The following is a 14,302-nucleotide window of genomic DNA, read 5'->3' as shown; positions in this document are numbered from 1 at the left end:
GAAAGTATTTTGCCTGGAGGTCAGTGTTGAGTGGGGTCTTGAGCCTCTGCTCTTCATAGTTTTTATAAATGACTTGCATGAGGAGGTTGAGGGGTGGGTTAGTAAATTTGCAGATGACACAAAGGTTGGAGGTGTCGTCGATAATATCGATGGCTATTGCAGGCTGCAGCATGACAGACAGGATGCAGAGTTGGGCTGAGAAATGGCAGATGGAGTTCAATCTGGATACATGCAAAGTGATGCATTTTGGAAGGTCAAACTCGAATGCTGAATATAGGATTAAAGACAGGATTCTTGGCAGTGTGGAGGAACAGAGGGATCTGGATACTTGCAAGTACATAGGTCCCTCAAAGTTGCCACCCAAGTGGATAGTGTTGTTAAGCAAATGTATGGTGTTTTGGCTTTCAGTAACAGGAGGATCGAGTTTAAGAGCCGTGAGGTTTTGCTACAGCTCTACAAGTCCCTGGTGAGGACTTTTCTCTCTGGGGAGAAGGAGGAAGAGCGAAGACCTGATCGATGTATACAAGATAATGAGAGGAATAGACAGAGTCAATAGCCAGAGACTTTTCCCCAGGGCAGGATTGACCGGCATGAAAGGTCAGAGTTTGAAGATATTAGGGGAAAGGTATTAGGGGAAAGGTATAGAGGAGACATCAGAGGTAGGTTTTTTATGCAGAGAGTTGTGAATGCATGGATTTCGTTGCCAGCGATGGTGGTGGAAGCAGAGTCATTAGGGACATTTAAGCGACTGCTGGACATGCACATGAAGAGCAGTGAGTTGAGGGGTACGTAGGTTAAGTAATTATATGTTACATTAGGATTGAACCTCGGCACAACATCACGGGCCAAAGGGCCTGTTCTGTGCTGTACTTTTCTATTTTCTATGTTCTAAAGCCTAATCATCTTAGTCTTGGGAAGGTTTAACCCAAAAAATTCAGCTCCCTTGATGTAGACACCAGGCATTAGGAATTCTTCATTGCATTCATCAACTTGATCTGACAAAAGTTTTTAATTAATTTAATCATGAAGCTCTGACTTGTGCTCTGGACATTCAAACTGTCCAAGAAACGTTATCACAATGCTACAACTGCTACATGAAGATCCATGTCAAGTGGGGAACTGAAACAGACGCCTTCAAAATCTACACTGGTAACAAACAAGGTTTTGTGATAGCCCCCAAGCTATTTCTAATTCAGTCGTCAGTGGTTAATCACTTCAATGATCAACTGCCTTCCGGTGTGAGTATTAAACACCACCTGAATGGAAAACTTTAATCTTAGTCAACTGTTTCAAAGTTAAAAGGAAATATATTGCAGGCAGCATGCTGGATACATCATAGAATCCTACACATGGAAACAGACCCTTCAGCCCAACAAGTCCACCCAGACTCATTCCCCTATCCTATGTATTTACCCCTGACTAATGTAGCTAACACTACAGGCAATTTAGCATGGCCAACTCACCTAACCTGCACATGTTTGGAAAGTGGGAGGAAACCAGGGCACCCAGAGGAAACCCATACAGGCAGAGGGAGAACATGCAAACTCCACATACAGACAGAGTCACCCAAGGCTGGAATCAAACCCTGGTCCCTAGCACTGTGAGACATCAGTACTAACCACTGAGCCACCGTGCTGCCCTATGTTGTTATGTACAGTTTTCAGATGTGATTTGCAAAATACTCTCTGGCTCTTCAAACTTTCAATACAAAAGCAACTCAGCTTCTTCTTGAATGCTCACAAAACGAAACTCACATCAACCCAATCCACTTTACATAAATATTCCACTGTCATATATGTTGAAGGAGACACTCTGGAATATGTTTAACATATTTCATACTTTTGTCATCACCTTTCTCAGAAGTCCACCATCAATGAGGAGTTCCAACACTGAACCAACTGTGCCAGGTCAGCCTTCTACAAGCAACAACAAATACTTGACGACAAAGAACTGCTCTAGTCCTCATGTACAGAGCAGCCGTCATCATGACACTCCCAGACTTCAACAAGACCTGAACTGGGCACCAACGACACACAACAGAAGTAGAAAAAATTTCCCAAGCTCTCCACCACATGCCAGTTTCAACATGTGAACCATCAAACAAGCATTACTTTCCTCCTTGAAGCCTCTTATCATATTTTCCTCCATGAGTTCAGGCAATTCCTCCAAATTCAACAATAGATTGGACACTGTATGGATGGCTGCAAAGTGTCTCCTTCAGCACTCCCATCCTAGTTCCTGAAATCGCAGATGCCCAAAGTTTTACCAATGACAAGCAAAATGCTCCAAAGCCACTCTGAAGGAGAGAAGTTTTTGACCAGTCATTGAAATTGGTGACAACTTCTCCATTAAACTGCTTTATGCTTCAAGTCCAAACATTTCAAAGATGAGGCACAGGAGTAAAAGGAAGCAAATTCTGCTCTCTAGATTCTTCTACCTACTGAGGCACCCTGTAGAATCAAGTGACTTGCAGCCCATGCCCTCAAATTGAAAAACAACAACTTTTTGTTTAATCAGCTGAATGATAGGGTTGTTGACAAAACAATTCATTGTTATGCATCCCCATTTGCTCAAGATATTAGTGAATCATTTACTTGGCCAGCTCAAATCAATGTGGTAAAATTACTCCCAACAAATTGTTAGGCGGGGAGTTATTTTTTAAACCCAGCCACAGTGAAGCAAAAGTAAAGGATGGTGTATGACTTGGGATGTGCTGGCAATGCACTAGTTTCCTTTCTCCTTCTAAGGCAGAGAGTTTGGGAGGAGCTATTAAGGAAGGCTTAGCAATTGGCAGTTGCCCTTTTAGCAAAAGATATATTTTAACATAAAGGTCCTTTGTTATCCAGAACGATTCGCATACTTACAATGATGCACACTGTCTGTTCTTTGTTTTTTTTTCCCTTTTCAAAAACATATTACTGCACGCTAGTCCACATTAATCTGGATCGGTCAACGGTTTCCTAAATTTTTGACCCTCTTTCTGTATGTGGAGAAAACTAACATGGGTTCTGCATTATATCACTTTCCAACATTAACAACATCAAATTACCCAGAAAAAAAGTGTTTTGCTTGTGTCAGTCAACCAGTTATGAACTGTACTGTATTTCCTGACAGGGCTGTTTACTGTGCTCACCCCATTTTTCCAGATAGCTGTTCACTGCATTACTTAAAAATGATTTACTTTTAGCAGTTGTTTACCTTCAACTAATGCCAAAACTGAAAATAAATCTTTAAGTTTTGACATCTGTAACGATAATTCTTTCTGGATCAAACCGATGGCGAGAGATGGCAGCTTGACTGTTTATAGTTTGGCATCGCAAAGTTGCATTCCAAATATAGAAGAAAAATGTAGGGTGTTATTCTTTGTACAACCAATTTGTAAATGTCAGTATCCCGTCAAAGTGAAATAGTGTAAACTGATAACACCGAGGTTTGTTTAAACTAAAACAAAAACACGTTGAAACTTACAGCATTGAGACTATTCACATACAGTCATAGAGTCATAGAGATGTACGGCATGGAACCAGACCCTTCGGTCAAACCCATCTATGCCGACCAGATATCCCAACCCAATCTAGTCCCACCTGCCAGCACCCGGCCCATATCCCTCCAAACCCTTCCTATTCATATACCCATCCAAATGCCTTTTAAATCTTGCAATTGTACCAGCCTCCACCACGTCCTCCAGCAGCTCATTCCATACTCGTACCATCCTCTGTGTGAAAAAGTTGCCCCTTAGATCTCTTTTATATCTTTCCCCTCTCACCCTAAATGCATGCCCTGTAGTTCTGGACTCGCCCACCCCAGGGAAAAGACTTTGCCCATTTATCCTATCCATGCCCCTCATAATTTTGTAAACCTCAATAAGGTCACCTCTCAGCCTCCGACGCTCCAGGGAAAACAGTCCCAGCCTGTTCAACCTAACCAATGTCCTGGACAGCCGCAACATGACCTCCCAACTCCTGTATTCAATACTCTGACCAATGAGGGAAAGCATACCAAACACCTTCTTCACTATCCTATCTACCTACGACTCCACTTTCAAGGAGCTATGAACGTGCACTCCAAAGTCTCTTTCTTCAGCAACACTCCCTAGGACCTTACCATTAAGTCCTGTTAAGATATGCTTTCCCAAAATGCAGCACCTCGCATTTATCTGAATTAAACTCCATCTGCCACTTCTCAGCCCATTGGCACATCTGGTCAAGATCCTGTTGTAATCTGAGGTAATCCTCTTCGCTGTCCACTACCCCTCCAATTTTGGTGATATCTGCAAACTTACTAACTGTACCTCGTATGCTCGCATCCAAATCATTTATGTAAATGACAAAAGGTAGAGGGCCCAGCACCGATCCTTGAGGCACTCCACTGGTCACAGGCCTCCAGTCTGAAAAACAACCCTCCACCACCATCCTCTGTCTTCTACCTTTGAGCCAGTTCTGTATCCAAGTGGCTAGTTTTCCCTGTATTCCATGAGATCTAACCTTGCTATTCAGTCTCCCATGGGGAACCTTGTCGAACGCCTTACTGAAGTCCATATAGATCATAGCTACTGCTCTGCCGTCATCAACCCTCTTTGTTAATTCTTCAAAAAACTCAATCAAGTTTGAGAGACATGATTTCCCATGCACAAAGCCATATTGACTATCCCAAATCAGTCCTTGCCTTTCCAAATACATGTACATCCTGTCCCTCAGTATTCCCTCCAACAACTTGCCCACCACCGAGGCCAGATTCACTGGTCTATATAGTTCCCTGGCTTGTCCTTACCACCTTTCTTAAACAGTGGCACCATGTTTGCCAACCTCCAGTCTTCCGGCACCTCACTTGTGACTATCGATGATACAAATATCTCAGCAAGAGGTCCAGCAATCACTTCTCTAGCTTCCCACAGAGATCTCAGGTACACCTGATCAGGTCTTTCTTTTGTATCTGGATGAAATAACAGTTTCTGCCAACTGGGATGCTGGATAATGATACAGTAGAAGTTGTTCAGAGGCTTATGGGTTCAAATAACAGGTCAAACAATGGGCATGTAATCTTTCCAAATAACTAAGCTGACATCTGATGGTTTGGACTAAGGCAGACAGCTCAGTGCATGCCAGAGTTCAGTTGAGAGATTCATTTACTGTTACTAATTTTTTTGTTCAGACAGACTTATGTAGTGGTTTTATTATTATTTGCCATTATTTCACAAGATTCTGGGCAAATCAGACCCAACATTGCTCCTATCTAGCCACACAATACAAAAAGGTCAAGCAGTGACAGTTTATTTTTGTTTTATAATTTGGTACTTCCCACAGATGAAACACTAATTTTCCATTTCAAGCACTAAATGTACACAATCCTCCCCATTTAGTGTGTGAGTTTTCAATATTCCTCTCCTCGCAAATCCCATTTCAAAAGCTCCACAGTGCTTTAGCTCTGTTTTCTTGATCACAGTGCAAGTTACTATTCCTAACTGAAGGATTAGATTTTCCAGACATTGTTCCTAGAAGTAAATGGGAAATGGCTACACGTGCACATGAGAAGTTAATTTAATTCATATTCTGTTGTCAGCTGCAGCTTACAAGTTTCTGTCATTCCCAAAGAAACAATCCAGTGTGAGAGGTACTCAAAGGCCAAGTCTGTGCCTACATCCTTATCAACCTGTTGCAATTATTAAACACTATAATTCTAATGCTGGCTCATTCTTATTTTTTCAGTCCTGTATAAAAGAAAGTATTATCTATTAAAGGATCTGTATTCAAACTTTTTACCGTACTTCATGAAACTATCATGTATTGAGCTTCCATTGAACATGGAGTCTTATATGATCCATGCAATGCTAACAGCATGTAGGAGTTGAAAACCTTGAACTAAGAAATTTTTAATATACCAGTCAGTTTACATTCTGAGAAAGGAACAAATGCGTAAACAGAAATCATGGTTGAAAATTCTTTGCATTTTGCCACCATGTGCAAGAGGCTCCATATTGCACCTCCCACCATTCCTCACTTTTTTCCCCTTCTGGCAACATACTGCTTGCCTTTCAATGTTATAAAGATTTTGTATCACCTTACTTTCCCTGCTTGAAAAAAAAAACCACTGGAAAGGTGATCAATAGAATATAAAACAACAGTACAAAATTCACATGGAGAGATCAATTATCCTTACTCACACCAATCCAAGTATTAGTGATTATTCTTGCATTTCCCAGTTTGCAAAGCCAGCATCACAAAACAAGAATTGCAAATCAAGTTAGTTTCGGTTCAACAAAAACAAACATCAAACTTGTGATCCTAAGTTCAGAAACTGGAACCATGAGCACTGAAGCATCATTGTATGTAAAGCTGTTCAGACATACTTTGAGTTTCTGTAGATCAAAAGTATAAAATTATAATTATTTAATAAGTACTATTAAAGATTTCTGTTCTTCAGAAGGGTCACTGGACCCAAAACATTAACTGATTTCTCTCCATGGATGCTGCCAGACCTGCTGAGATTTTCCAGCAATTTCTGTTTTTATTTCACCTTGTTGATAATGATGTGCTTGATTTTGCTTGCAACAGGTGATTGCTTAAAGTCGTCTCAAGTTGTTCTGATATTACAGCCTGCTAGTTATGGATTCTTTTGTTCAGAAGGTCTTAATTTCTTTTGCAGCAAGACTGAGGCAGCATCCAGGTTTGGGATTGACAAACTGTAAGTAACATTCATGTTACACAAGTGCCGGACAATGACAATCTCCAACAAGAGATAATTTAGCTATTGCTCCACAGCGTCCAATAGCATTACAATCATTGAATCCCTCACTATCAAATCTTGGGGATAACCCTTGGGCAGAACTGCACTGGATCAGCCCACGCACACAATTGCTAGAATAGCAGTTCACAGGTTAGGAATTGCACAGTGAGTAACTCACTGTCTGTCTTCTCAAAACCAGTGCACAGACAACAAGGTACAAGTCAGCAGCTGGAATGACTGCTCTCCACTAGCCTGGATGAGTGCTACTCTCTAACTATACTCGAGAAGCTTACACACATCCACGATGAAGTAGCCCACTTGAAGGGCACTACCTTCTATAATCATTTTCTTCACTGTTGACATGCAGAAGGAGCAGCACGCACCATCTAAAAAAATGCATTGCAATCAATCTGTATCATCGACAGCCACAGGTGAGGTCCTGGAAGACAGCTAATATTGTACCTTTGGTACAATGTGAGGTATAGCACTTTGGTAAAACAAACAAGGGCAGGACTTATACAGTTGGTAGTAGGGCCCTGTATGGACTCAATGGACCAAATGGTTTGCTTCCATGCTTTCAAGCTTATAAACTCTACAGCTTCGAAACAGACAGCCAATCGATTCATTGGATCACTGCAAATTTATCTCTGACCCACATGCCATTCTAACGTGGATTGCATCGCCATCCCTCTCTATCACTGGATAGGAAGTGCCTACACCCAAAGACTGAAGTGGTCCAAGGTGACAGGGTGAGGGTGCAGGGAAATGTGGAGGTGGGAGTGGGCATTATAGTGGAAGGAACAAGGACTGGTCAAAGCTTGAGAATTTAATCATGGGAACAGTCCAGAAGTGGTTGCAGAAACAAACTGGAAAGACGAGAGAGAGAGAGCAATAGTACAGGTTTGATAAGACTGACTTGGATGTGGGTGCTGAAAAATGTGTTGCTGGAAAAGCGCAGCAGGTCAGGCAGCATCCAAGGAGCAGGAGAATCGACGTTTCGGGCATAAGCCCTTCTTCAGGTTTATGCCCGAAACATCGATTCTCCTGCTCCTTGGATGCTGCCTGACCTGCTGCGCTTTTCCAGCAACACATTTTTCAGCTCTGATCTCCAGCATCTGCAGTCCTCACTTTCTCCTTGGATGTGGGTGCACTGAATAAAGAAGCATGTCTCATACCTTGAGCATTGTAGTTGAATGGCAGGGTGGGAGGAGAAAAGAGGAAAATAAAAGGAGAGACGAGATAGAAACCATCAAAGGGTATGCTCTACTCGAAGGAGTGCTGGGCTAGTGGTCAGAAATGAACCTACTGGTTATAACAGCGAACACACAGAGGGCAAGTCCATTAAAGGTGCTGCAAGAAAACATGGTACAGACAGAACTGATGTGAAGCAGAACAATAGAGCTTGATCAAGCTAATTGTGGCGACCAAGTAGCTAGAAGAAGACATCTCTATATTTTCTTGGCAAGCAGGCTGTAGGGAACACAACCTGATCCAGGTGTGGTAATTGTATCTCAAGTGAACCTTGCCTGGTGACACGCCCAAGTTTTAGCAAAACCCGACTGGCAGCATTCTCACAGTGTGAGAGGCAAAGGTTATGCATTCAGGTTCCACTCCAGAAACTCAAGTACAAAAATCCTGGTGGACACAGCAACAAGTCATTGAAGAATACTGCATTGGTATTGGCACAGTCTTTCAGCCAGCCTGGTCTGCTCTCTCAGGTAAATAGAAAGGTCTCGTCAATATTTTGAAGAGGATCAGGCATGTTCTCTCTAGTATTATGGCCAATATTTATTCTTCGGTCAACAATGAAACAAAATGAGGCTAATTGAACTGTTTATTAAAAGAAGCTGTTACATTATTCAACAGGCTGACAGTCTCCTATGCTGCTCTATGCAATGACAAAATAAAATTTTCTTTCAATGCTTAGGACTTCCCTCTACACAAACTTGTAGCTTGGTCACAATGGCATTTCTCAGACCGGAAGGTACTTTAGGATATCTTGGGAGTAGCAAAACTGCATATTGATTAAAACCTTATTTTTTGTCCCCACACACTCGTACATTCCTTGCGATGTCAAGTTCAACTGATGCATTACAGTCTCCTCAAAGAGCATCACAGTGAGAACTCAGACTCAGATTAAGAGTCTATATTGGAATCACTTCCCACTGTTGCAAAGGTTAATAAATTCAAAGGTGACAATGTAAATGCACCTTTACTGCAGTTATGTTCGTTATGAACATTGGGAAAGCACCTGAAAATTTCTGGTTCTGCAGATTGAAGACAACGTTTATTCCTTTTATTGTGAATAATTACTTCAGCTTTAAGAAAAAAACAGCATGAAGTTTATCAAGAAGCACTTGCTAAATATTTGGATCTAAAATATTGTTTCTTTCAGAAGCTTCCATTTAACCAAAACATTGCTGTTAGATATTGTCGAGCTAAAAGGAACAAGGTAACCAAACCTGCAGAACTCACATTACAAGGGAAATAATGGCCATTACCTGCGACTCCTTTTCAATACAGTTCTCAGGGCAAAATATGAAACAATATGTCGTTCGACTGAACACCAAAATACTATCTGTAAAAATAAATCACTTTTTATTCAAGCACTTGAGGCCAAGCAAGCCAAACTTGAAACTAAAGTTGACAATAACAGTCGGTATATAGCTAAAACATGCAAAAGCTAAACTAAAGCAGCTTGTTAAATGTCGACCTTTTTTTGCCAACATCATTCAGCAATTGCACTTTAAGGTAATGCTTTGGAGGGAAACGTCATACTTACTGAAATGAAACGTTTTTAGAGTCTTTTTTACTAAGAAATCTTGTAGACTTCAGTTCTTCCGCAGGAGTACAATTCTGGTTTTGCTCAGTCATCAGGATTCTTTCCCAGGAGTTACTCCACTTACAACTGTCTTTACCTCTGCATAAAACTCCTCCAGACTTCAGGGAGGAAGGGAAGGCACGGCCTTTGTTCCAGGAGTATGCTCGAAAAATCGTACCACTGGGCCCGGTGTGGGGCAGCTTTCTCTGAGTAAGCCAAAGGGGGAAGAAACAAAAATAAAAACTGTTCGCTAATCTAACGAGGAAAAACTTACTCGGATAGGTAACTTGCAAAACTTTCTTAAAGCATGCGTAGAAACTTTTATTTTAGATTTTACTGAACAGTCCACCTATCGCCTGGAGGGAACACCTCCAATTGTGCAGTATCCACTCCCTCCTGGCTGTTTCAACCAATTATGAACAAAACTGCTAGTTCTGCAGGCACACAGGATGTGTCTCTAAGCAGCCCTTGAATTTCTTGCAGCGAACACTGGTGTAGTACATACTGTCAATTATTTAGATAGGGTATGATTTCACAAGCTGCCCGTGCACTTCGATAACACAGTATCATGTAATATTTGGAGAGATTGAGTGAGCCCCACTGAAGAAACAAATAGAAATTCACAGCCATTGAGAGCAGTTTCCACTCTCAGCGAAACAGCATTAAGTGGGTGAGACAGGGAATGATTTGACATCCGTACCATTTGGAACAGGGCCTACCAAGGCTCGGATATCAAGTCCTGCTGTTGTTACTCATTTAAACAGCTATAAATTTGTGCAGTTTAGTTTGTATGGGTGCAAAATTGCAAGCTGGGGTCAAGTTGGAATTTCTTATGCCGCTCCAATCTCGCCTAATGTTCAGTGTGATGAAGTTTGCCATGCGTTATAATGGATTTCATGTCTAGAACAGAAAAATAAAACAATTATTGTTTCTCCAAAAGCAGTGAAATGTAAATGTGGCTTCATTCTTTCGCTGTTAGCTCTTCCCCCAACAATCTGGAAAAGCACAAAACCAATAGGTGAAGACTTCTTCTGCATAAAACATGATGAAATGATGGACATATCTAACTATGTGCAAACTCATCATACATTTTGTACAATATGCAATAGCTAACTCTGTGTAATCCCACCAATAGATTTATTAGTTTAATGATAATAATGGATTGAGTTCAGAGTTGCTCAGCCCTCTAGTGGCTGGAATACAGTGTGGCTAATAATGGGGTGGCACTGTTTTGATGACATTGGTGAAACCTAGGGACAGCTGTTTATATGGGAAATTCTTGCTGCTCATCCTAAGTAAGCATCATTTGTTTTCTTCAGATGGGTTTCACTGCATCCAGAAAAGCATTAAGTTGCTACTGCCAGTGTTGGTATCTCGACAATAATAGTGCTATGGAGCGGGCCTGAATCTGACTCATACAGTCATAGAGTGCACAGCACGGAAACAAACCCTTCAGTCCAACTTGTCCATGCCGACCAGAAATCCTAAATTAATCTAGTCACATTTGCGAGTACTTGACCCATATCCCTCTAAACCCTTCCTATTCATATATCCATCCACATCACTTTTAAATGTTGTAATTGTACCAGCCTCCACCACTTCCTCTGGCATTCCATTCCATATACGCACCAACCTCTGTGTGAAAATGTTGCATCTTAGGTCCCTTTTAAATCTTTCGCCTTTCACATTAAACTTATGCCCTCTAGTTCTGAATTCCCCTGTCCTAGGGAAAGAAGGGCTTTTGCCCGAAATGTCGACTTTCCTGCTCCTCGGATGCTGCCATACCTGCTGTGTTTTCCCAGCTCCACTCTAATCTTGACTCTAATCTCCAAGATCTGCAGTACCCGCTTTTGCTAGGGAAAATACCTTGTCTATTTACCCTAACCATGCTCCTCATGATTTTATAAACCTCTATATGGTCACCTGGCAGCCTCTGAAGCTCCAAGGAAAATAACCCCAGCCTATTCAACCTTTCCCTATAGCTCAAACCCTCCAATCCTGGCAACACCCTTGTAAACCTTTTCTGAACCCTTTCAAGTTACATAGTATCCTTCTATAGCAGGGAGACCAGAATTGCACACAATGTTCCAAATGTGGCCTAACCAATGTCCTGTACAGCTGCAACATGACCTCCCAACTCCTGTACTCTACGCTCTGACCAATAAATCTCATGCTTAGCATGAGGGACATTATATTTCAAAGGTTTTGCATTTGAAGCAGATATCTGCCTTCAGTTATAGACACATAGAGATGTACAGCACAGAAACAGACCTTTCAATCAAACTTGTCCATGCCGACCAGATATCCCAACCCAATCTAGTCCCACCTGCCAGCACCTGGCCCAGGTTTCTGTTCCTAAATCAGATGGTTGTATGTTCAAACCCTACACTGAGCTGATTGCAGATTTGCTGTAAAGTTACTGTTTAGAGTTTAATAAAGTTCACAAAAAGAAGTTATCAGAAATCGCACGCTTTTGAAATCTTCACCTGACAAAGGAGCTGTGCTCCAAAAACTTGTGATTTCAAATAATCCTGTTGGACTATAACCTGGTATTGTGTGATTTCTGACTTTGTCCACCCCAGCCCAACATTGGCACCTCCACATCATATAGGAATTATGAGATAGCTGGTATAAGGAATGGAAAATGCATCACTAGCAATGCTGATGGTATCTTTAGGCACATTGTTGAAGCTTTCCTGCACATTTAACGCGTGATGGTGGCATTATGTCAATGGACTAACAATCCAGAGCCCCAGGCTATTGCTCTCAGGATATAGTTTGAAAACCACCATGGCGGATGATGAAATTTGAACTCAATGAAAAGCTCTGAACTGAAGAGCTGGCCTAAGGGCAATCATGTAATCACCATCAATTGCCACAAAAACACATCAGGTTCACTGGTGCCCTTGTAGGGGAGGAAATGTGATGTCTTTACCTAGTCTGGCCTACATGTGACTCCATTCCCATTGCAATATGGTTGACTCTTAAGTGCCCTCTGGCAAGTAGGAATGGACAATAAATGCTGGCCAAGCCAGCAACACCTACATTGCATGAATGAATGTTTAAGATATTTGCTAATATTGGAGTTCTGAAATGGAAGATGCTGCATTCACCAGCAGCAGCATCACTCAATTTGACAGGCACAATATTTCCAAAACTTGCTGCTATTAGCACTACGTGTATATGAGTGAGCGTATTAACAAGTATTGACTTTGTTTCCTTGTCTGCATTTCGCAGACTGGTACTGCACAAAAGTAGTTAAAAAAATGCTTTCCATAATTATACTACGGCTATAGGAGATGAAGAGATGGAAGAGATAACAGTATGATCTAAAAATAGGAACCTAAGGAATAAAGTTCAGTAATTTATATTCCAACTTGGCAAGGGTCTGTTAAACTTGTTCTGTCAATCAGTATATCCAGGACTGATCGTTGACTTCACTTCTACTTTCCCATCTTCTCTTCCACATCGCGTGATTTTCCAAGAGTGAAAACAATTGTACATTTGAGTCTTAAATAAAGTCATAAAGTCATAGAGATGTACGGAATCAGACCCTTCGGTCCAACTCATCCATACTGACCAGATATCCCAATCTAATCTAGTTCCATTTGCCAGCACTTGGCCCATATCCCTCTAAATCATTCTTATTCATATACCCATCCAGATGCCTTTTAAATATTGCAATTGTACGAGCTTCCACCACTTCCTCTGGCAACTCATTCCATACACGCACCACCCTCTGTGTGAAAAAAGTTGTCCCTTAGGTCTCTTTTATATCTTTCCCCTCTCGTCCTAAACCTATGCCCTCTAGTTCTGGACTCCTCCACCCCAGGGAAAAGACTTTATTTATTTAGCTTATCCATACCCCTCATGGTTTTATAAACCTCTATGAGGACATGTCCCAGCCTTTGACACTCCAGGGAAAACAGCCCCAGCCTATTCAGCCTCTCTCTCTAGCTCAAATCCTCCAACCCTGGCAACATGCTTATAAATCTTTTTTTAAGTCTTTCAAGTTTCACAACATTTGTTCAATAGGAAGGAGACCAGAATTATATGCAATATTCCAAAAGTGGCCTAACCAATGTCCTGTACAGCCACAACATGACCTCCCAACTTCTGTACTAAATACTCTGCAGCATACCAAACGCCTTCTTCACTATCCTATTTACTTTCAAGGAGCTATGAACCTGCACTCCAAGGTCTCTTTGTTCAGCAACACTCCCTAGGATCATAGCATTAAGTGTATAGGTCCTGCTAAGACTTGATTTTCCAAAGTGCAGCACCTCGCATCTATCTAAATTAAACTCCATCTGCCACTCCTCAGCCCATTGGCACATCTGATCAAGATCCCAATAATGGAGTATTCATCACCTTCTGGAGTAAAGAATTCTAAGTTTTTCAATCTGTTAAGTAAAGAAATTTGTCTTCATCTCAGTTCTAAATTATTGGTCCTTTGTCCTAAAACTGTACCACTTTTGATATAGACTTAGAGTCATAGAGTCATAGTGATGTACAGCACGGAAACAGGGCCTTCGGTTGAACCCGTCCATGCTGACTAGATATCCCAACCCAATCTAGTTCCACCTGCCAGCACCCGGCCCATATCCCTCCAAACCCTTCCTATTCATATACCCATTCAGATGCCTTTTAAATGTTGCAATTGTACCAGCCTCCACCACTTCCTCTGGCAGCTCATTCCATACACGTACCACCTTCTGCGTGAAAAAGTTGACCTTCCCCCTCACCCTAAATCTATGC

At 41.5% G+C, this 14,302-nt stretch overlaps 1 protein-coding gene across 1 annotated transcript in view; it reads right to left on the bottom strand.

The window, feature by feature from the left end:
- gramd2b (GRAM domain-containing protein 2B) overlaps positions 1-9,940 on the bottom strand; it is a 73,779-nt gene extending 63,839 nt beyond the window's left edge. Inside the window, exon 1 of the mRNA XM_072584694.1 lies at positions 9,506-9,940. Within this exon, the coding sequence (XP_072440795.1) occupies positions 9,506-9,597 (92 nt within the window). The 5' untranslated portion in view covers positions 9,598-9,940. The remainder of the gene's footprint in view (positions 1-9,505) is intronic.
- Positions 9,941-14,302: the final 4,362 nt, after the last annotated feature.

This window comes from Chiloscyllium punctatum, chromosome 2 (genome assembly GCF_047496795.1).
Source record: "Chiloscyllium punctatum isolate Juve2018m chromosome 2, sChiPun1.3, whole genome shotgun sequence".
NCBI classification, from domain to species: domain Eukaryota; kingdom Metazoa; phylum Chordata; class Chondrichthyes; order Orectolobiformes; family Hemiscylliidae; genus Chiloscyllium; species Chiloscyllium punctatum.
The sequence above is the reverse complement of the archived record's forward strand: the minus strand, read 5'-3'. Positions and strand labels throughout refer to the sequence as shown.